The following is a 24,019-nucleotide window of genomic DNA, read 5'->3' as shown; positions in this document are numbered from 1 at the left end:
ATGCCCCTCCCCCCTTTTCCCTGCTGGGTTGAGAATGAGATCCTTGTTAATACCTTATCTCACAACAACAGATGTTCCTAGGAGCCAATGAGCATGAAAGGGGAGTATTAGCTACTGAGAAGAGTCTTCTCCATGACTGACTCACCTTTCACTCTGACTGGCAGGAAAAGACAAGGAAGAATGTTAGAAGTCTCTTCTCAGTGGCTAACACACTGCCCTTTCATGCTGCTTCACATGTAGGTTGGTGGAATCAGGGACCCGGCTGCAACCCTGCTCCCAAAAAAGTAAGGGGACTAAGACCCCTGATGACTACACCCTTGCTCACCCCACACATGGTTCCACATCTCGCTAGATTCTTTTTCACTGATTCAAATGGAGACTCTCTTTTCTTAGTGGTGAGCAAAAGAACAGGCCATCAGCAAACAGTTCAGGAACAGGATCACATTCTCCTCTTTTGAAAAAGGGCTTTTCACTTCAGGTGTTGGTTGTTAACGAGACAAGAGAGTCAAAAGTCATTTCTGTTAAGTCACTGACTGTCAAAGCAGCCTTCCCCAACCTTGTGCCCTCCAGATGTTTTGGACTACAATTCCCATCAGCCCCAGCCAGCACGCCCCCAGAAGAGGTAGGGATGGCCACCAGCCTGGATAGTTTTAGAAAGGGATCCCAAATTCATAGAGAATAAGAAGGCTGGGGCCAGTTCAGAGTGGAGGGGCAGAAGGCAGGCAGCCCCACAGCACCTGACGCCGGGGCCAGCAATAGGAGCAGCCACCCCCTGAGCGGTTGCCAGGCTGAGGGTGGTGGGGCAGTGCCCCCGTTTGCTCCAACGGGCCATTGGCCACTAGCCACAATGGGGCCATCTCCTCCCTCCACCGTCGGAGGCAGCACGCTTTGGGATGCCTGTTGCTGCGGAGAGCACGGCCGTCGCGCCCAGGCGCTGCTCGCGGGCTTCCCGGCCGAGGCAGCTGGCTGGCCACTGTGAGGGCCGCCGCGTGCTGGGCTAGAGGGCCCTTGCCAAAGGCCTGAGCCTGCGGCGGGACTCTTCAAAGCGAGCCCTTCGCGCAGTTGGGAAGGGGGACGCCGCCCCCAGAGTCGGCCGGGGAGTCCGGCTCTGGCAAGGCCTGCCGGCCGCCCCCCTGCTCCAGCGGTTCCAAGGGCTCTTCGCGTGGAGTGGCCAACGTGCGCCTTTGTGCGGCCGGGGAGGCGAGGGGGCTCTGGCCTCCCGCCAGCTCCTGCCTTTGCTCCTCGCGGGCCCTCCTTGTAAACGCCCCGAGCCGGGGGTGGGCGGGACGGCCGGGCTGTGCGGGGACCCCCTCCTTGTCTCCCATGGGGGGACAGGAAGGGGCCGGGCAGACGGGGGCTTGGCGCATCCCTCCACCCGCCCGCCTGTGCCGGGTCTGTTCCGTCCGAGGAGCTTTTGGCCGCTGGCCAGGCTGCCGGCAGTTGAGCGCGGAGGAAGCCTGTTGCCTCCATTTCCCACGTCGGCTCCTGCGCCTCGCTTGCCCCACCACGGTAAGTGCCCTCCCTCTGGCTCTACCCCAGGGGCGCGGGCGGGCACATAGGCCTGGCTCGGTGGGGGCGGGCGCCTCCAACCCACCCGGCTGGGGGAGCTGCCCTCCTGCTCGACTCAGGGGCCGGGCAGGCAACGGGAAGGGGTCTGGTTGCCGTCTGGGGCTGGGAAGGCTGGTTTGCCCACTTGATGCCTTTTTTGTCCCCCATTTCTGCCGGCCAGGCCTTCTGACCGGGCACTGGGCTCCCCCGACGCATCTTTTCTGCTGAATTTTATCTTTTTTTCTTTTTCTTTTGGTAGCATAACTTTCTTTGCTCTCCTCAAGTCCTGGCGGCGACCAGTTTCTTTATGCACAAACTGCTTTTCTACGGTGCTGGGTTAGATGATATGAATAAAAGCTTGGCTCCCACCCTCTTCCTCCTCCTCCTCCTCCTCCTTCTTTGAGGCAAAGACAGCTTTCCTCTCTCGCTTTCGTGGCCCCAACCCCCAAATCCCATTTGGATCCCCAAAATCAAACAGATGGATCTCCACATTAAAACCTGTCCAGATTCCTATAGGGCATGGAAGCAGCCTCCCGTTTTGCCCCCCCCCCAAGTGCCATCCGAGATTTTGGGGAGCCATTACCCAGCACCATTAACCAAAATGGAGACAATAGTCAAGAAATCAGAAGAAGGCTAGGACTGGGGAGGGCAGCTATGAGAGAACTAGAAAAGGTCCTCAGATGCAAAGATGTATCACTGAACACCAAAGTGAGGATCATTCAGACCGTGGTATTCCCGATCTCTATGTATGGATGTGAAAGTTGGACAGTGAAAAAAGCAGATAAGAGAAAAATAAACTCATTTGAAATGTGGTGTTGGAGGAGAGCTTTGTGCATACCATGGACTGCAAGAAAGACAAATAATTGGGTATTAGAACAAATTAAAGATGCTCTTGGAGGTTGCCAATTCATAGGGTCGCCATAAGTCGTAGTCGACTTGGAAACACATAACAACAAAGAACAAATTAAACCAGAACTGTCAGTAGAAGCTAAAATGATGAAACTGAGATTATCATACTTTAGACACATCATGAGAAGACATGATTCACTAGAAAAGACCATAATGCTGGGAAAAACAGAAGGGAGTAGAAAAAGAGGAAGGCCAAACAAGAGATGGATTGATTCCAAAAAGGAAGCCACAGACCTGAACTTTCAAGATCTGAACAGGGTGGTTCACGACAGATGCTATTGGAGGTTGCTGATTCCTAGGGTCGCCATAAGTCAGCACATAACAACAAACAACAAACCCAGCACCAGGGCTGTCCTGACTGCTTTGCCTGGCTGGGGAGCCTTTCCCTGCATCTAGAGATCAGTCAGGGGCCGTCCACTCCAGCCACTCCCAGCCAGCAGGGTCTCTGGAGGAGGGGGTGGGAGGCCCTTTTGACTCTTGCAGAAAAACAGCTGCAGGTGGGAACAGTGCAAGGTGGGGCCCTGCAGGGAAGGCCTCCCAAATCTTCTCTAGGGCTCTGGCACTGAGTAGGCAGCGGCCTGGTGAGCCATTTCTCTCCCCCCGCCTTTCACCCACCCCCGGCCAGTCTGGCTTTTGAGAGAGTGCTGTTCTGTCAGGCAGCTGGCACCCTCCAAGGTCTGCCAGGCGTTGAGAGAAGCTGCGTTTGCAGGTGGCCTTGTGGAAAGAGGGCTGTTGCCAGCCTGATCTAATCAGGGAAGCTTAATCTATGCAGGTGTCCTTTTGCCTGGGGGCACAATGCATGCTCCTCCCCCCGGGGTGCTCTGCCTGGCCTATGCCCCACACAAGTTCCTGGGCCCCCAGACGCCCTCTCCTGTGTTGCATAGAGTTGGACTCTGGAACAGAAACACTGCCCATGCTGGATCAGAGCAAAGTTCTGCCTTGTCCAACATTCAGAGCCCAGCAGTGGCCAAACAGATGTGTCCAGAAAGCTCACAAGCTGAGCCAATGCTGTGTGTGTGTGTGTGTGTGTGTGTGTGTGTGTGTGTGTGTTCATCTGTTGTCATTTAACTCAGCATCTGGTAACCAGGGGTATAGGGCTCCTGAATATGGAAGCTCGACTTTGGTGTCATGTCCTTGCTTTAATTTCAGATATTCCTTCCACACATAGATTTAATGTGGATAGGGAGGGGTATGTGAGGGTGGATGGGGGGGAAATTGCATTTAGGAAGCTGCCTTATAATGAGTTAGGCCACTGGCCTATCTAACTACATTGACTGGCAGCAGCTCTCCAGGATTTCCAGCCGGGAGCATTCCCAGCCCTACTCAGAGATGCCAGAGATTGAACCTGGAATCTTCTGCAACTCAGCTGTGGCCCTTCCCCTAAAAATAAAGTAAGCTTCTAGTCCTCATGGTTCTGAAAAAGAGGCTGATATAAATAGGAACCATTGTTTCACCCAGCTTAGCATTGTCCACTCTGACTGGCAGTGGCTGGTCAGGGGTCCAGACAAGGGTGGACCTTCTGCATGCAAAGCAGGTGTTCTGCCACTGTGCTGCAGGCTGTCTCTTGTCCAGCCTCTGTGCTTTCAGCAGAAGGCCTGAAAGGGGCCCCTGTGCATGAATCCAGGGTCCCTTGCCATGCGGAGGAGTCTGTGCTCTTCAGCTGCGTTGCGTAGGAACCGCTCTCAGACAACCCCCTCCACTTCCTTATGCTGAGAAGGAAGGTCTGGACAGGTGTAGTGTGCCAGAAGCAGAAAAGGGATGACGTACCGCTGATCAAATGTTTGCGGGCTTCCCAAGGGCCACTGGCTGGCCACTGTGAGGACAGGATGCTGGGCTAATGGACCTTTTGTCTGATCCAGAAGCCAAGTTCTTTTTATGCTCTTGCGTTTCTTACATGGCTCAGGCAAGTGAGCCGAACTGCATGTTGCTAAATTAGATGAGGCATAAGAACATATGAGCAGCTTCGTTGGATCAGGCCAGTGGCCCGTTAGTCCAGCATCCTGTTCTCACAGTGGCCAACCAGTTGCCCTTGGGAAGCCCACACGCAGGACCTGAGCGCAAGAGCACTCTCCCCTCCTGCAGATTCCAGCAACTGGTATTTGGAAGCATGCAATGGCTAGTAGCCATTGATAGGCTTATCCTTCTATTTGTCTAATCCTCTTTCAAAGCCATCCAAGCTGGTGGCCAGCACTGCCTCTTGCGGGAGCAAATCCCATAGTTTAACTGTGTGCTCTCTGGCCTGAATCTTCCAACATTCAGCTTCACTGGACATCCACGAGTTATGAGAGAGGGAGAAAAACATTTCTCCATCCGCCTTCTCCACTTTCTTTGACAAGCATCTCTGTGTCACACAAGAGTGGTTTAAATTAACAAAGCAAGTATCAGGATCTAATCACTTTACAGATAAGGAATAATTAATCTGCTAAGAGGTCTCAAGTACGATATACCCTTCTTCAAGAACTTCAGAACAGCTTGGAGAACTTGTGTTTTGCAGTGTTGTACTCTATATAATTCTGCTTGCACGTTTACATGTACAGTAGGGCCCCACTCATACGGCGGGTTACGTTCCAGACCCCGCCAAAAAGCAGAACCCGCTGAAAAGTGGAACTCTGTCAATAAAATGGCGCCCAATGCCCAAAAAACTCCGTAAAAGCAGAACAAGCGTCATATGAGTGGGGCCTCACTCTAATTGAAAACCGCCATATTAGCGGAACGCCGAAAAGCAGAGCCCTACTGTATAGCTGTTCACGTTGAAATAATCACTATCATTTTATTGCCACTTGGTGTTCCTGTGACGTTGTCTTTTTATTAATTGTATTTGGGGGGGGCTGTTCTGTTTTTTGCTACCCAATATGATACCACCAAGCAGACTCTGTGTGAGCAAATTCCATCCTCTAGCCTGCTCCAAAACGGTGTTGGGGTTCAATCGAGCCCATGGGCATTATTTACCTAGAGGTTTTCCAAGCAAGAGTGTGTCACAGTGCAAAACATCAGATTTGGCACCACAGTGAGAACAGGATGCTGGACTAGATGGGCCACTGGCCTGATCCAGCAGGCTCTTCTTGTTCATATTCTAGGATTTAGGGAATCCAAACCCAGGGGCCCTGATGAGCAATAAGGAGTGCTGTGTGGTCTGTGCTTTGAGCGCATCCTTGGGGACGTCTGCATTGTGCCTGCCTTGGGATCTAGCCATGGAGCCTCCTGCTGTGAGATGATTTGACCGAGGGTTTTGACCTAGTGGATCCAGGGTGTGGTCACTGCATTGTTGCGGGAGGGAGTGGTTCCAGCCGCCTTGAAATTGGCAGTGATTTGAGTGCTCCTGAAACCATAGGACCCAGTGGTTTGCAACAACTACCACCCGGCTGCAAATACCCCCTTAGGGAAGGTGACTGAGAGGGTTGTGGTGCAGCAGTTGCAAGTACTCTTGGATGAAACAGATTATCTTGACCCATCCCAGTCTGGGTTCAGGCCTGGTTATGGGACTGAATCGGCCTTGGTCGCCCTGATGGATGACCTTTTTCAGGAGGACAGGGGGAGTGCGACCCTGTTATTCTTATTGATCGTCTCGGTGGTTTCTGATACCATTAACCATGGTATCCTTCTGGGTCAACTTGGTGAGATGGGTATTGGAGGCACTGATTTACAGTAGTTCTGATTCTATCTCTAGGGTCGTTTTCAGAGCATAGCATTGAGTGATTGTCTTTTGACCCCCTGGCAGCTGTGCTTTGGGGTGCCACAGGGTACCATCTTGTCCCCCATGCTGTTTAACATCTATATGAAGCCCTTGGGAGCGGTCATCAGGAGATTTGAGGTGAGGTGTCAGCAGTATGCTGATGATACCCAGCTCTATTTCTCCATAACACCTGAATCGGGAAAGGCCATGCAAGCCCTGGACTGGTGCATGGACTCTGTGGTGGGCTGGTTGAGGGCCAATAAACTGACTCTCAATCCTAGCAAGACGGAGGCACTGTGGGTTGGTGGTTCCCATGTTCGGATAATTGGTCAGTTGTCTGCTTTGGATGGGATCATACTCCCTCTGAAAGAGCAGGTCCGTAGACTGGGGGTGCTCCTGGATCCATCTTTGTCACTAGAGGCCCAGGTGACCTCCATGGCTAGGAGTGCCTTTCACCTTCGGCTGGTAAGACAGCTGCAGACGTTTCTGGACAGGGATAGCCTGACCACTGTTGTCCATGCACTGGTAACCTCCAGGCTGGATTACTGTAATGTGCTCTATGTGGGGCTACCCTTGAAGTTGGTCCAGAAGCTGCAGCTGGTGCAAAATGCGGCAGTGAGACTGCTCACTGGGGCAGGGTCTCATCAACATGTCACTCCACTACTGAAAGTATTGCACTGGCTACATTTTAGCTGTCAGGCCAAGTTCAAGGTTCTAGTTCTGGTGTACAAAGCCCTATACAGCTTGGGACCAGGATACCTGAAGGACCGTCTTATCCCTTGTATACCCAGTCGATCACTGTGCTCTGCAGGTGAGGGCCTCCTGCAGATACCATCTTATCAGGAGGTCCGTTCCGCACAAAATAGGAAACAGACCTTTAGTTTAGTGGCGCCTACCCTGTGGAACTCCCTCCCCTTAAATATTAGACAGGCGCCATCTCTGTTATCCTTTCGGCACCTACTGAAGACCTTCCTCTTTCAACAAGCCTTTTAAGCAGAGACCTTATCCCAGTCTGCGTCTGTGCTGGAATTGCTTTTTAATATATTTTTAAACCGCCTTTTTTAAAAACGTTTTAAAAGCTTTTAAAAAATGTTTCTAAAGATATATTGTTTTAATATGTTTTTAATGGTTGTTGTGTTTTAATATATTTTGAAGTCTGTTTTTATAATGTTTTAAAGTGTTTTTAGTGCTTTTGTTTGCCACCCTGGGCTTGTACTGGGAGACAGGTGGGATATCAATCAATCAATCAAATCCATACATACATGATGCCACCTCCACACTCATTTCTTTTCTTTGGCCCCACAGATGCTGTCACTGCCATCCTTACGTGCCGGCATCCTGACTGGAAGAAGGGTTCTGGGTGCTGCTAGTGTCCGAGCAGCTCACGGACGTGGTGAGCATGGTAAGGACTACCCCCTCTCATTTTATTCTTCCTGAGTTCCTTGGAAAGAGGGATTGAATGCTAAACCACTCTGGGAATTGTAGCTGTGCAAAGGGAATGGGGGTGTGCGTCTCCTAACAACTCTTAGCACTCTTAACAAACTACAGTTCCCATGATTATTTCAGTGAAGCCATGACTGTTCGAAGTTGTATAAGAGTGTTCTAAATGCATAATGCAGATTGGGCCTCAGACATATTAGTACATAGGATGTCTCTTTCAAAAGTCTGACACAGATTGGACATAGCTAGCTCTGAAATGCATTGCCCCCTCCCCAAATATTGCTCCCTCCTGCTACTGCGGCACTACCCTTAAAGATCCGCAACCTTTCTCATCATGTGCCGCTCTGGGTTCCTGGCAAAGTGATCTTCCTAATGTATGCCTAAATATTTGGCACATGGCCCCTTTCAGAGAAACAGCCCATGTCTCATGAGGCAGGCTCCCAGGCCTCTTCAGAAATAAAGTTTGTTTGACCATTAACTCAGCTTGCAGTGAGTTTCTATTTAAACAGGAGAAGACAATACACTCTTCTAGAAATATGAGTCAATCCTGTTAATGTTACTATATGCAAACCGAATATCCTGCATTCCAAATTCTTGTGTAGGATACAGTGATATAATGACCATTAAGCACCAGTTATCTGTTTGTGACTAGATCTCCAAATGTAGTCACTGCAAGCCCTTTAATGCCCTCCTCTTTCCTGTTAATGGTGACATCACCCAGAGCTTGGAAAAGTTACTTTTTTGAACTACAACTCCCATCAGCCCCAGCCAGCATGGCCACTGGATTGGGCTGATGGGAGTTGTAGTTCAAAAAAGTAACTTTTCCAAGCTCTGCGTCTGGCAGAAAAGGTGGCAAGTTACATAGCCTGAAAGTGTGCAGGCAGCATCATTGTTGGCAAAAGTGAGTAATCACCTTTAAACAAACCTGGCATGTGTTGTGCTTCGTTATGGCTGTTCACAAGTGCCACAAGTGTGTGAAAGGCGCACATGTCACTTGTGAACTTAGGGCCTTTCTACATCCAGAGCCACGTAATTAATCCAAGAATCTTTAAGTGTGCCAGAAAACTGCTTATTAATGTTGTTTTAGTTGTGAGAGAGTAAGGGCTCATCTATACGGTGGTTTACTGTGTGTTTGGTGCTACTCACATCTCCTTTTAATTTGCATTGTTCACATGACATTACTGGCAAACAGAAGCTATCATGCAGTTTCCCCCCTGCAAATCCATACTAACCCAGTCCCCTGATAATACAAAAAAGTTAGAACAACATGGTTCCACTCTACTCCACATGTCTTTGCAGACGGCTTGCTTCTATGCTTTTTAATGGGTGGGTGAATCGTCACTTTCTGCTACTCCCCTTTCTCCGTCCACTAACTCTCCCATTTTGTTTCCAGTGGTTTATCTGGCAATGTCCGACTGCTCTGTCCTCCCCCCTTCACAGTTTCTGCAGCCCTCCCTTCTTTCCTCTTTTCCTCCCCGAATAAACTTCCTTCACTCCTTGTAACAGACTAGCGATGGGCTCCATTTCCACAGTAATCTAATCAGAATTGCCATTGGATTTTATCATTCTTTCTCATATTCTTTACCTTTGCAGAGAGAATTTTGAAGTAACAGGTCTCCTTGCCTGGTTTCCATTTTTAATTTTTTTTCCCAATACCTTTCTTTAAAATTTTTTCTTTGAAATCATCAATAATGTGACCAATACTTTTACTGATGTATTTTCAAGTTGAGAATAAACATCGATACCAGTGGAGACTCATCAATAAATATAGACAATAATATTGATAATTCTCCGCAAAGCAAAGGGAAAAGGAATTGGACCATTAATGACCACCAGGGGGCCATGTGGTGTTGGAGGAGAGCTTTGCACATACCATGGACTGCGAAAAAGACCAATAATTGGGTGTTAGAACAAATTAAACCACAACTGTCACTAGAAGCTAAAATGATGAAACTGAGATTATCATACTTTGGACACATCATGAGAAGACCTGATTCCCTAGAAAAGACCATAATGCTGGGAAAAACAGAAGGGAGTAGAAAAAGAAGAAGGCCAAACAAGAGATGGATTGATTCCATCAAGGAAGCCACAGACCTGAACTTACAAGATCTGAACAGAGTGGTTCATGACAGATGCTCTTGGAGTTCACTGATTCCTAGGGTCACCATAAGTCGTAATCGACTTGGAGGCACATAACAACAACAACAACAGGGGGCCACACTTAAAAAACTAAATGCAAAAAAGAAGAGGATTCCATCCCTATGACGGACCAGGAAGAAGAGTGGAGGCTGGTGACCCCACTGTTCATCAACTCCCAAAATACAGTATGTCCTTCTATCAGATTAGTGTAAAGAGGGGAGGGAGGGCTGCTTGCGCAACTGAAGGAACTGTGATGGTGAGCTGGGAAAAGGAAGAAGAGGAGCGGGTAGATGACCCCACTTCTTTTCAACTGTCAGACTTCAGGAAGTGGTGGGGGCAGGAGGGAGTGAAAATACTGCGCAGGTCAAAAATATTGGCACATGCCCAGTAACTGAGCAACCGGAGGGAGTAAAAATATAAAATTAGAGGGCGGGCCCCCAAGGAAACAGTGACACAAATGCTTCCCAGAGGAACGCCTGCTTGTGGAAATGGAAAACAACGGATTTGCAGCTAACATTGAGCACTAAGTGTGGATGCTGCAAATCTACTACAGTGGTAAAAGCAGCATATTTGCTACGAAGAAATGCTTCCATGTGGATAAGCCCTAACTAAGGTTGCCAGGTTCCTGACCTGAGACTGATCCTGTATCTTTAGGAGGAGAGAAAGTCAGCCAAGTGTGGGTGTTCTTGCAACACCCACAAGGTGGAATTCTCCCTTCCCCCTGCACAACTTTTAAAGATACAGAAGACTTCTTGGTTGCCAGGTCCTCCAAGAGGTCTTCTGTATCTTTAAAAATTGTGCAGGGGGAAGGGAGAATTCCACCTTGTGGTTTTTCCCATTACAGTGTTGCAAGAACATCCGCACTTGTCTGACTTACTCTTCTCCTAAAGATACAGGATCAGTCTCAGGCCAGGAACGTGGCAACCCTAGCCCTAACACAGCTACATGCCCCCAACCTCAGGAATATCTTTAAAGTAATGTGAGCGCTGCTAGGTCCAGGTCTGCTGCTATTCCTCATATATACACAAGAGGACACCAGAGCCTGACTGGCTGCAGGGGCTGGGGACTCATTGTCAGGTGTCTCCCAGCCAGGGGCTGATGGGAGGTGTAGTCCAGAAATGGCCATGCTGGCTGGGGCTGATGGGAGTTGCAGTTCAAAGCACCTGGAGGGCACCAGGCTGGGGAAGAGGGCATGGAGCTGTGCAGAGTGACAGAGTGACATGCCCTGAAAAGGGCGGAGAAAGAGGAGGGCAAGGGGGGGGAGGAGACCAGCACCAAGAACAAGACGCGCTGGAGGCACCAGAAATCCACCCTCGCAGCAACGCGCTAGAGAGTTAATCACTGTAATGGCAAAAGCAGTAACATTGTACTGACACAGTATAATTAGGGAAACAAGCCACGCTGGTAATAATATATTTGGAGCGACTGCAAAAGACAACAGGCAAAACACTGAAAACGCAATGACCCACCCCCCCGCAAAAACCAACAACCCACATGCCGCGTTTACAACCCTCCAGCATTTTACAAATGAAAATAGGGATGTGTTTGTGACACCCCTGTTGCCATAAAAAGGATCTCTGCTGCGATCCCTCTCCTGTCATTACATATTGCAGAGGGCTGGACATGTTGGCTTGTGCTGCATTCATGTGCTCCGCAACAGCCTGTCATTCGCCCATTTAAAAGCCCAAGGCAGTGTGTTCATTGACTTAAGGCTATACTAGAATGCCACAGTCACCCAACGACTGGGTTATCGACAGCTCAAAATACTCCTCGGCAGCAGCCGTGGGAGCAAGTAGGCGGAATGGCAAGCCGGGCCTTCGTGCCTAGTGCCTTAGTGTTCATGCGCATGCCTTTGCATGCTGAAGTGCCTGAGGGAAGATGCAACTGCTAGAGACCCAAGGAGGACCCAGAACGCAGGGCCATAGCAAACTGACTTGCACCGAATCAGACACACTGGTCCATCTAGCTAAGCATTGTCTGCACTGACCGGCAGCAGCTCTCTGCGGTTTCAGACAGGAACCTGTCTCCGACCTCACCTGGAGATGGCAGGGGTCGATTCTGGAGTCTTTGGCATGTAAACCAGATGCTCTACCTCTGACCTACAGCTCTTCCCTAGAAGGAGGACAGCTCTGACATCTGCTGACAAGGCATCTCCCTCGTATAAATGGGGCAAAATTTAGGAAGTGGGGGGGGGAGGGTTTAAGCAAAAGCAAGCAGGGCTCTTGTGGCACCTTAAAGATGACCACATTTATAATGGCACATGCTTTGGGGGACTAGAGTCTACTTCATCAGATGCAATAAATATTATCCTAAGTTGGCAGATCCCTTTTGATCTAGAGAGAGGTATATTTATGGGCGCAGAGAGGAGAAAATGTAATTAATGAGGCCAGAGGGAAACAAAATTTGACATCCCCCCCCCCGCAAACTGTGATAACTATGTTAAAGCGTAACTGTACGTAAAATAAGTACAGAGGCTGTTCATAAGGCAGGGTGGTTAACACAACCTGGCATGGGTAAGCTAATTAAACTCTTGAGAGATAAAAACCTGTTATCTCTATTCAGGCCACATATGATAGAACTGAACTCCCTGATAAGTTGTCATTCAGGGATGAGTGTTATTCTGGAGTCTCCCTCTTACTTTGTTCTGTAACGGACACTTTGAGCTGGGATAAGCAATGAAGACAAGGACTAGCCTTGGTAAATAGGGTCAGTGAGTAAAAGGGAGCAGTTTCCTTGCCCAGTTAAACCAACAGCACCCTTTCCATATAGCAGAAAAGCTGGTTGGAGAGAGAAAACAACCTTTACAAGAAGGGCTACTCCAAAGCGCTTGTACTCTGTATTGTCAAAAATTGAACTTTACTCCAAAGAGAGGCAGGAGGGAGGGTGCCTATCTGCCAGGGTTTGTTTTGTTTTTGCGTCCAATGCTGGCACTGGGAGCCCGGTATTGCCAACTCATTCTGACAGTGCTCCTATGACTTTAACAGCTGTTTCTGAGGCAGTAGTTCAACAGGTACTGCTTTGCTCACTGCAGCATCTGACTTCTCCCTGCTACAGACGGAGGTCTCATTTCCATTTCCCTGAGTGATGCTTCAGGGTGGTCTGTGTCTGTGTCAGGACTTCTGTCTGTGTAGTTTTGCTTTTTATTGTGCCCACACAACCCAGGGGCTGGGCACCACTGACCACGGTTTGCAAATGTGCCAGGGGACTTAGCCATGTGGGTGGAAGTCTTCATAAGACCCAGATTGGCATGGGAACAGCTGAAGAGGGAGCAGCATCCGCACTGGGAAAGGCAGAAATCAAAAGCTATTTTTCACAGAATAAATATACAGGTTCTGGCTCAGACCACTAGGCAATCCAGTCAGTAGACCACAGATGAAATCTTTGGAAAGCTTTACTGCTGCAGCCAGTAGAGTGCTGGGTTTGCCTCAGGTAGATCTGAGTTCAAGTCCTACCTCTGCCATGGACTCATTCTGTGGCCTTTGGCATGTCATTATCTTGCAGCCTCAGTTCTGCAGTTGTAAAATGGGAATTATAGGGACTTCCCTTGCAGTAGTGATGGGCAGAATTGCCAGGATGTGCTCAAAGCCCAATCCTGTGCATAGCAGTAAGTGAGCACCACCAGGCACAGACTAGGGCCCCATCCACACTATTAATTTAAAGAGGTATCATACCACTTTAAACAGCCATGGCTTCCGCAAAGAATCCTGGGAAGTTTGCTTAGAATTATTAGGAGACCTGATTCCCCTTACAGTACAATTCTCAGAGCAGTTTAATAATCAAATATTCTCCCCCAGGGAACTCTGGGAATCGTAACTCTGTGAGGGGAGCAACTCTCACCACCCCAAACAAACTACAGTTCCCAAGATTCATTGTGGGAAGCCATGACTGCGTAAAGTGGTATGATAGTGCTTTAAATGTATATTGTGGGTGGGGCCTAAATATCACCAGTCAGATGGTCTGGGTAGGCAGGCTGTGATATGAACAATGTCCCTCTTTGGGGAGAAACAGGGCTCCCTCTGAGCAATTTGTTCCAGGCTCAAAACACTCAAAACAATCCTGTTTTGAGTCGGCTGTCGCTGAAACGGTTGTTGTGGTTTGATGATGAGGTTTATGATGTTGCTTTCACGGCTGCTTATTTTGTTCTAATGTTAGGATTGTTTGGATTCACAGCTGTCTTCTTGAGTTTGATTTTACCATGGAAAGGCAGTACATAACTGTCCAAATTAATTTGCAAATTTAACAAAGAGGAAAAAAAGAAAGAAAAGGGCTATTAAAATGAATGTAATAATAAAAAGACACCATCAGTTTACATTAAGGATACAATAACAATCAGTACATCCGCCTTCAGTTAAACATATACGTCCATATAAGCCCTCTAGATACCCACACAAAACTGATGTCTGTAAGCCGTATGCTCAAATGTAGACAGGGCAGTGAGGTCCTCCTGAGACCATTACGGGATACACCTGTCATCCCTGATCATTGGCCATGTTCGTTCGAAGCTCCACGTTGTATAAAGCCCGGCTCACGGTTTATACAGAAGGCACCGTGAGTTGTGGAGGCGATGGCTGCTTGGGGTGGCCAGGTGTCCTGCTTTACAGAGGGCCGTCTTCTGTTTGAAGGTGCACCCCTCTAATGGGAAGGGCTGTCCATCCAACCCTTAGAAGGGAGACCGGAAGGGGCCTTGGAACTGCCTGTTCACAAGGAGGATCACCTGGACAGCTGGCGGAGCAGGCACACCGCTCATTCTGGGACTGTCTACTTCGCTGTGGGGAGAAATACTGGGTTGTATGCAATGCTAGTCCTAGTCAGAGTAGACCCATTGAAATTAATGAACATAGGTTCAGTTGTTTCAATGGATCTAATCTGAGTAAAACTTAGTTGTATACAACCCATCATATTGCTATTTAAATTATAGGGATTACAGTAATGTTGAGATAGATTTTTATTTGAATTTCACTAATTTTTTAAAAAATTGTATTTGTACGTATAGATTGTTTTTATGTGCCTTCAAGTTGATCACGACTTATGACAACCCTATGTATCAGCGACCTCCAGTATTGTATTTTCTAGTGAATCCTGTCTTCTCATGATGTGTCCAAAGTATGATAACCTCAGTTTCATCACTTTAGCTTCTAGTGACAGTTCTGGTTTCATTTGTTCTGACACCCAATTATTTGGCTTTTTCACAGTCCATGGTATGCGCAAAGCTCTCCTCCAACACCACATTTCAAACGAGTTGATTTTTCTCTTACCCACTTTTTTCACTGTCCAGTTTCCACATCCACACATAGGGATCGGGAATACCATGGTCTGAATGATCCTGACTTTAGTGTTCAGTGATACATCTTTACATTTGAGGACCTTTTCTAGTTCTCTCATAGCTGTCCTCCCCAGTCCTAGCCTTCTTCTGATTATATAGATTAAAAAATGTAAATGTACTGCCTTCAAGTCGATCCCGACTTATGGGCGACCCTATGAACAGGGTTTCCATGGTAAGTGGTATTCCAAGGGGGTTCACCATTGCCTCCCTCTGAGGCTGAGAGGCAGTGACTGGCCCAAGGTCACCCAGTGAGCTTCATGGCTGTGTGGGGATTCGAACCCTGGTCTCCCAGGTCCTAGTCCAACACCTTAACCACTGTACCACCCTGGCTCTCTATATAGATTAGCATATGCCATTTTTAGGCAAAGAAATGCCCGCCTTTGGGGCAGTGTGTTTCCTCTTTTTGGTGCTGCATAAGTGTTATGTTAGCGTTTATTTCTAGGCCGCCTTTTGGCCAAAAAGGCCCCCAAGGCAGCTCACACACAAACAGAAAAACAAATACAAATCAAAAGAACACAATCTACAAGAATTCAAACCAACAAAATTATAACATTTCTAAAAAGCAACAACAACTAAAAGCAAAAAGCAGTAAGTGGCCGCCGTCACGGTCGGTGTGGGGATGGGGGCGAACCATGCTGACGTTCCTCTCTGCTGTCCCTCTGGCTTCCCAGTCACAACCCAGACGGATGTCTCCCAGCCCATCTATTATGACAGTCCCATCCATCCACTCCCAGACGTCCCCTACTGCCAGGAGCTGGATGCGTCACAGAAGGCCCTCAAGGAGAAAGAGAAAGGGTCCTGGAAGCAGCTGAGCAACGAGGAAAAAGTGGCCCGTACGTAGCAGCAGGCTGGCCTGGATCCAGGCTGGAGGGAGGGGCAGTTGGGTGACCTCACGGGGCTGGAGGAAGCAGATGCTTTGTGGGCAGCAATCCCTGTTGGGCTGACAAGATGGAGGCTGGGGCTGGAGTAGGGGTCACCAACCTCCAGTGGAGATTGGTGGCTGCGATGCCAGTGAGGCAGTGAATCTGCTCCGGGTGTTGGTCCAAACTTTTAAGGAGCTGACCAAGGTGCTTTCAGCACGTGCCAACCTCTTTGGGCCCAGGAGCTGTTGTGGGTACCGCACTCACTGCATCCTATTCTGTTGGCTGCCCAGAGTGTTTCTTTCAGGCCTAATTTCCCTGGCACCCAAACCCTGTTGGTGCCAGGGAAGGCCTTTGTGGGCACACGCGTGCCTGCGGGTTCCACCTTGGCAACCCCTGGACTCGACAGCAAGCGAAGGGGGAGGGTGTTGGGAGGGAGGGTGACAATGTGGGAGCTGGTCCTTTGAGGGCAAGATGGACCAGGAAAAGGTTTTGAGAAAGTAATGGCTGAGAAGGGGAGTTGTTCTTAAGAGGAAGGAGCAGATGAAATTCAGCGCTGGTCCTACTCAGAGTAGGCCCATTGAAGTAAATGGACGTGGCTAACAGGTTCGTTAATTTCAATGGGTCTACTCTGAGCAGGACTTAAACACAACCCTGTGTACCTTTTATGCAAAGCAGAGAGAGGGACAATGTGCAGAGAAGGTGTTCCTCTGCCATTTTTATTAAGTATTACATTTTGCTTATTGTGAAAGTTCAAAGCTTCTGAAGGTGGCTTGCAATGGGTTTTTATAATACCAAAAAGAAAACCATCTCCTCCCCTGGCCCCCAAACACACATGCAGCAGGGTGCTATTCCCCCCCCCCCGCAGCTGATGGATGGGGTCAAAATCCCCCCCTCCGTTTTGCAGTCCCAAGGCCAAAGTTGGCAGCTGGCGCCCTGAGCAAACTCCCTGCCACTGGTCTTTCTCGGCCCGTTGTCTGGGGCCAGGCTGGTTTCTGCCTTGCCATGACGTGGTGTCAGGAGTGATGACGTGCACCTTTTAATTTTTTTAAATTTCTGTGTCACAATATGTATATGCCGCTTACTCGACAGACAACCCCCCCTGCAAATGGTTCACAGTATTCATTTAAAATGGGCACACGTGAGTGAGCTGCTGCACAGCTGTTGGGAGGCAAAAGTGGTGTGTGTGGGCAGCTGCAGGGGGTGTCAGGAGGAGGGCAGAAGGCGCTTGAACGCAGGGAGGAAACCCCGCTTGTTTCTCCCCCTGTAAATTTGCCTGCCTGCGCCCCCTCCCCAAGCCTTCCTCTCCTGACTGGGGCATTTACTGGTAGGGAAGGAGATGAGATGAACCCTGCTGCTCCAGGTCCAAGCTCAGGATCCACCTAGCTCAGGATCCTCTTTTCTGTAGTGGCAGCCATGCTCCCCCTGGAAGCCTAAAGGCAGGGCATCTGCGCAAGAGCTGTCTCCTGCGCTCGCTCTCCAGCGTCTGGTCTTCCGTGGCACACCTCCACGTTCCGCGTGGCAGAGGTGGAAGGCTTCTGGCCCTGCAGGGGTTGCTGGACTTGTGACTGCCATCATCCCTGACCGTGAGCCATTCCGGCTGCTGGGAGCTGGAATCTATCTCTGCCATGCAGCCGTAGCGAGGCCAGTGGCCACTGAATTGTCACGCTCCCTCCAGGTCATTGGCAGCAAGGTGGGCCTGGAAGCCAAACTGAGATTGCAGCCACTGCCCCAGTGCAAAGGGAGAGTGCTTCATTCCCAAATGCACGTGCTGGGAGCATATGTGCTGGACTGAAGCTACACTACGAGGGCTGTTTAGAATGGTAGGAGAATCAGAAAGCAGGCGATGGAGAGGAGGGCCCTGACCCAGACAGGCACACAGGGCCTGCCCCAGAGGTGCCGCTGCCCTGATGAACATCTCTCTCTCTCTCTCTCTCTGTGTGTGTGTGTGTGTGAGAGAGAGAGAGAGCGAGAGAGAGAGAGCGCACCCTGCCGGCTCAGGGACACAGCACTGTTGTGGGCTGTGTGCTTTCTGAATACCAGTTGCTGGAAACCACAGGAGGGGAGAGGGTGGGTGGGCAGGCACAGAGAGCCTCAACAGGCAAGGAGTGTGGTGTGGATCCTGACTGTGCTGTTGCTTTTCAGTGTACCGGCTGAAGTTCCATCAGAACTACGCGGAGATGAACAAGCCGAGCAACGAGTGGAAGACGGTGCTGGGAGGCATCTTCTTTTTCCTCGCCTTCACTGGATTAATTGTGTGGTGGCAACAGGTCTATGGTACGGAGACAGGAAGGGGAGGAGGGGGAGGTCGCAGCAGGGATGAGAGTCCCAGTGGTGTTTTTAGGCTTGCCACTCTTGCTGGGTGCATTCTTGTGCCTTCCACTGCTGCATGGCAGGCAGAAAAACCACTGGTGCTGCTTCCCCAATGGCAACTGCTGTGCTAGATGCCTGCTTCACCTGTTGAATTTTCGTCTCAGACACAACTGTTGTTTTTTTTTACATTTAATTCTTTTTATTTAATTCTCCATAAACAGATAGGTACATATGCACATTTATATAACCATAAATAAATAAATATTAATACAATAGAAAGAGGAAAAATAATAATAAAGAATGACCCACAACTACCCTGTCTGGCACACATAGGAAGCTGCCTTAGACTGAGTCAGGCTGCTAGTCCACCTAGCCCGGCAGTGGCTCTCTGGGGTTCCAAGCAGGGGACATTCCATACCTGATGTTGCCAGGGATTGAACCTGGGCAGAGCTTGGAAAAGTTACTTTTTTTGAACTACAACTCCCATCAGCCCAGTCCAGTGGTCATGCTGGCTGGGGCTGATGGGAGTTGTAGTTCAAAAAAGTAACTTTTCCAAGCTCTGAACCTGGGGCCCTCTGTATGCAAAGCAGATGCTCCGCCAGGATTGTAGACGCTGTTGCCCCCAAATGAAAACATCTTTCGCTTTTTGCAGGGGGTCTGTGTTAAAAGGTACAGAGCCTAGTCCGGGGTGGGGGAAAGGAGTAACCCTACTTTGAATCCACAAAGCAGGTGCTTTGTTGCCAGACTCACGTTATATCCAACTCGCCAATAGGGCTGATAGCCTCTTCCTTAAGGAAGTCAGTGGAAGAGCCTTTGTTTACACCTTGGAAGGTCCCAGGTCCAATTCCCGGATGGCATCTCCAGGTAGGACTGGGAACGTCCTCTCAGAGCTGCTGCCAGTCAGTGTAGACAATACTGAGCTAGATAGCCCAGTGGCCGGACTCAGCAGAAGGCAGCTTTTAAGGTTCCCATGTAAAGATCATGCACTCTGTCTGGCAGCAGCTCTCCACCACAGAGGGCTTTCCAGGAGCTGAACCTGGGGCCTTTTGCATGCAAGGGGCAAGCGCTACCGCTCTCCCCAAACTGAAGCCCAGGGTGTGCCGTGTGGACAGCCTAACTGTAAAGAAGGACAGGGTTCCTTGTCTTTTTAGTAGTGGTGCAAGAGAGATTTCAGTTGGAGAAGCACCTGCCCAAATCCCCCTCCTATACAATGATTCGCAGTAGAGCAGCTCTTTCCTCCTTTGAGTCTGAACTAACAGGGACTTATCGGTGCCACCAGTGGAAATCAAGCTGGTTTTGTTGTGTGGATCCTTCCCTCCTGTTCCTCTTGTTGCCGTTGTTGGTAGATGATCACTTTGAGCCGTCTCAACGCTGCCCTTTGTCTTCCACGGATCCTTCTCCCACTGCTGATGTACTTTGAGTGAAGAAAGAGCATCTTGGGATAAGAGGTCTGGAGGCTAAGAAACCTTCGGTCCTGTTCATGCCGCTCACAATTTTGCAAACTTCTATCAAGTTTTCACTTAGGCCAGCTCTAGACATGCAGCAGGATGAAGCTGGAATGGGCAGATTGTTGGGGGGAGATTCCATATTTCAGTGCCCACAGATGTTAAAATAAGTCCAAAAATATCACACCAGGGAAGAAAACATATAGAAAACTAGCATATCAAAGGAGTATGTCCTGATGTGCTAGATTTCCAGGTGCAGGCAGCTATATATAACCATTCAAAAAGAGGATTCCACCCCTGTACGCTGAAGCGATAGAGCCACCTCACCACTGCAGGAGCCCACGACGTCTGCTACATTGTACATTCAGCCTCTGTTGACTTTTAAATATATGTGTGAGTCAAGAGTGGGTGGGTGTAAAAGCTAAATATAAACTTAAAAGCTCGAAACACTTTTGCCTTTCCTTCTGTGGAAGGTGTTCCAATCCCGTGATAACCCCAAGCTGCCCTTTTCTGAACCTGTTCCACCTTTATGCCATCTTTTTTGAGATGGGGCCGCCCAGAACTCTCATCCTTGGGGTCTATAAAAGGGAATGTACCGTAAGTACAGCCGGGAGGTAGGAAGCTGTGATCTCCCCACAGGCACGAGCATTTAGAAGAGCGTTTTGCCACCACACCAAACAAACAATTGCTTGAAAAGGTCTGCTTTAAGTCTTGTATCCACCGCTGGGAAACTTGTAAATCCACCCCAACAAAGCATTAGCTTTGGCTGTGTGGCGGCACTAGAGAATGCCTTCCAGCAGAGGGGGCACATGCCTCTCCTAACCCCCACCCCAGGCGTACCCCAGGCCAGGCCTCTGCCCACAGCTGATATTCCCGGACCATTGGGGAGTAAACAAGCCGCAGCCAGTCATCATGTCAGCTTTGCACTCTTGAGAAAATCAGGGTGGGGAGGAACAAAAGGGCCGCTGTTTTGCTCACACTGGTCTGATGCCCGTGGAGCTGTTTTCCTGGATTTGCAATAACAGCCCATCTGCCAAGTGAGGGGCGTGGAGGGAGGTGGGAAAGAGGAGAGAGGCCAGTCTCATTGCCTGCCTTTGCAGCAGTAACAGCACTGGGCTGTTCGCTGCGCTAGGCTTGCCTGGTGCACAGAAAACCCACAGGGCTTATAGGGGCCAATTTGCATCCACAGCCCGGCTGCCAGCGACAAGCAGAAACGTTGAGGAGTTCCACGTCCCCTTTCTCAATGTGCATGCTGTACTTTAGGTTGCAGGATCCAACTTCTCTTTGGTGTAGAATTTTAACCTTTGTAAGCACAGTGGGGAAGAGAGCCTGGCTGGGAGTCCAGAGTCTGTGAGTTCAAATCCCCGCTCGTGTCTCCTGGGTGTCAAGGGCCAGCTAAAGGTCACCCCCACAATGAGTGGCTCAGAGGTTATGTGCCCTGCCATCTGTGCAGCCGTGGGCAAGCTGCAGAGTCCCAAGGAGCCCAGTTGCCCCCAGATGGCAGTTGCGGACAAGGAAGGGGCTGGCTTGTGCAGCTGTGGCAAGCTGAGCAGGCCCTGGCCAGCTGGGGAGGACTAGCCACAGAGGGAGGCAATGGGAAACCCCCTCTAAATACTGCTTACCATGAAATCCCTATTCATAGGGTCGCCATAAGGCGGCATCGACTTGAAGGCAGGCCATTTCCATTTCCAAGTACACCTAAAAGCTAAGGATGGTTCAGTCACTTGCCACTGATTCTCACAGGGCACCAAAAAGGACGTATTAGCGTTAGAAAAGGGCAACCAAAATGATGAAGAGGCTGGAGTAACTCCCCAATGAGGAAAGGCTCAACATTTTGGGCTTTTTAGCTTAGAAAAAAGGCAAGTAAGAGGCAATGTGATAGCGGTGTGTAAGATTACCAAGCGGGAGCTGAGCGCAAGAGCACTCTCCCCTCCTGCCGTTTCTAGCAATGGGTATTCAGAAGCATACTGCCTCCAACAGAGGAGGTAGAACATAGCCATAACGGCTAGTAGCCAATGATAGCCTTCTCAATGACAGCTGAAGCACATTGACTTTTTCCTGAATTAAAAATGGAAGGCACATTTCACTCGTGCATCTTTCCGCAGTTTATTCTTACAATGTGAAGGAGCAAGAGCTCTCTGCCCTCAGAGGAGCCCGCTCAGGATGCGTCTCACTGGTGTGGCCGAGCCTCCTGGTTGGAAAGCAATGACCGCTTAGAGAGACCCAACAGCCCACCTCCTTGGAGGGTGGGCAGTTGTCTTATATGTCTGCACTGGGTGTGAGCCACTCACATTCCCTACAGTGACACGACAGAATCACCTACCCCCATCCGGAGCTGATAGAGGCGGGACCAGAGCAACCATGACTCATAGACAAGCTGCTTCCTGGGAGGGCATGACCTGCTTCTGGTGCTCTCCATTGGAGCAGAGGATGGATCCCAATGACGTCGGGTGCAATAGGATTGCCTGCCTCCCCCAAAGCTGGAAGTGTCCAGGGCAGGGCAGCAAGGCATGCAGAGACAGAGCAGGCAAATTCTTCCAAAGGCGGCGACTTTGGGCCTACAGGGACCGTTCATATCCCAAGGTACCCAAGTGTGCCTGGCTCACGGTTATTGCTGTGTCCCAGAATGAAGTAACATAAAGGGCAGTACGCAGCCTTGCACATGGAGTGCAAATCATGACCCAGGGTGGGGGACTTGTGACCCTGCAGATGTTCCCAGGCTGCACCTCCCATCATCCCTCACCATTGGTCATGCTGGCTGGGGCTGAGGGGAGTTGGAATCCACCAACATCTGGAGGGCCACAGCACCCCCACCTGCACCATGTGCTCAGAGGGCACAAACGGCAGTTTGGCTTTACCAGCACTCACCCCCCCCCCGCCTGCAGAACGACAAGAGGCGAAAAGGCAAGAGCTGAGTAACCAATGTGCCACGATCCGTGTCTGCACCCCAGAAAGGATGGGGGGGTGGGAGTTTTTCCCATGACCTGCCCTGTTTCTTTCAAATCCCCTCCTCACCCGGTCTCTCTCTCTCTCTCGCTGTGCCTGCAGTGTGCCCCCCAAAGCCGCACACCTTCAGCAAGGAGTGGAAGGCCAAGCAGCTCAAGCGGATGCTGGACATGCGTGCCGGCCCCGTGCAAGGCATCTCCGCCAAGTGGGATTATGACAAGAACGAGTGGAAGAAGTAGGAGGAGGGCAGCAGAAGTCGAGGAGAGGCAGCCGTGGATCCTGCTCCCCCTTCGCTACGGCTCTCGAGACAGAATTGACCACCCAAGGGCAGCAGCTGGGATCACGCTTCCTACTCCGCCAACTCCTCTCCCAGCCCCTGGTCCCTCGTTTGGGTCATCTTCTCTCAGTCTGAACCTTCTCAAATCCAGCTGGTGTGCTTTTGCCTGCATTCCACCTTCCTGGTGCCACATCAGCTGCTGTGGGAAGAGGTCTGGCAGGTGCACTGCCGTCTCTGTTCCACTGCAGAGCGGTTAGGGCAACCTTGGGCCCTCCAGCTTCTTTGGACAACTCCCATCAGCCCCAGCCAGCATGGCCATGCTGGCTGGGGCTGATGGGAGTTGCCTTCCGAAACAGCTGAAGGACGCCAGGTTGCCCAAGACTGGATTAGCCCCAAGCCTCTCTGTGTGGCCTTAATCACACCTCTTAAACTGCCTTGATCTTTCCCTCCACGTAATAAAACACTCTGCTAGACTTCAGGCCACGTGTTGCGTCTCTCTCGAGTAGCCGTTAAGCAGAGGACCGGTGGCCACCTGGCCATGGGCAGATTTCTCACTAGGCAGCTCCTCCTGGGAACCTACATAAAATGGTGTTACAATGATTCAGGCCCTGGTGCGTCCAGTGACTTGAGATCCTAACAGAACCTCGAGTAGGAGATCCTGTTAGGAACTCCAGCCCCTGGAAGCACCAGGGATTACCCACAAAACCGGCTAGAAGGGAAGCAGGCGCTTCACCACTGCAGCAGAGGGGCCTTTGGTCTGATGCAGGTTGCCCCGACCATGTAGGCAAAAGACTCCTTTGGGCACCCATGCAGGGATCGGAACATCAGGACCTGACTTGCACCAAGTCAGACCATTGGTCCAGGTAGCTCAGTATTGTCCAACCTGGCTGGAAGCGGTGCTCCAGGGTTTCAGGCTCTCCCAGCCCTGCCCACAGATTGTGGGGATTGAGCGTGGGACCTTCTGCATGCAAAGCAGGATGCTCTACCCCTGAGCTCCCACAGCTTGCTCATGCTCCATGCAGGCCAATGTTTGTTGCAACCAGCAGCCCCCCTGAACAGTGCTCTATTGCCCAAGAGAAGCGAGCCAGCTATCTCTGGCGCTGTTCTCCTGCAGGCTGGGATGGAAACATTTCCCTCCCGTTCGGC

The 24,019-nt window shown here is 50.2% G+C and overlaps 1 protein-coding gene across 1 annotated transcript; it reads left to right on the top strand.

The window, feature by feature from the left end:
• The first annotated feature begins 866 nt into the window (after positions 1-866).
• Positions 867-23,351, top strand: LOC133386979 (cytochrome c oxidase subunit 4 isoform 1, mitochondrial). Its single transcript, XM_061630833.1, has 5 exons — positions 867-1,509; positions 7,436-7,532; positions 15,704-15,865; positions 18,038-18,169; positions 22,699-23,351. The coding sequence occupies exons 1-5, from the start codon at positions 1,324-1,326 to the stop codon at positions 22,833-22,835; spliced, it is 714 nt and encodes a 237-aa protein (XP_061486817.1). The 5' UTR covers positions 867-1,323; the 3' UTR covers positions 22,836-23,351.
• Positions 23,352-24,019: the final 668 nt, after the last annotated feature.

Source organism: Rhineura floridana, chromosome 6 (assembly GCF_030035675.1).
Source record: "Rhineura floridana isolate rRhiFlo1 chromosome 6, rRhiFlo1.hap2, whole genome shotgun sequence".
Taxonomy (NCBI): Eukaryota; Metazoa; Chordata; class Lepidosauria; order Squamata; family Rhineuridae; genus Rhineura; species Rhineura floridana.
The sequence above is the reverse complement of the archived record's forward strand: the minus strand, read 5'-3'. Positions and strand labels throughout refer to the sequence as shown.

Bases quoted from the DNA above. Each gene is read 5' to 3' on its own strand.
- LOC133386979 (XM_061630833.1), top strand. From the start codon at position 1,324: ATGGGGGGACAGGAAGGGGCCGGGCAGACGGGGGCTTGGCGCATCCCT. The intron at 7,533-15,703 runs GTAAGGACTACC...CTGGCTTCCCAG, and splicing joins TCACGGACGTGGTGAGCATG to TCACAACCCAGACGGATGTC. The intron at 18,170-22,698 runs GTACGGAGACAG...CTGTGCCTGCAG, and splicing joins GTGGTGGCAACAGGTCTATG to TGTGCCCCCCAAAGCCGCAC.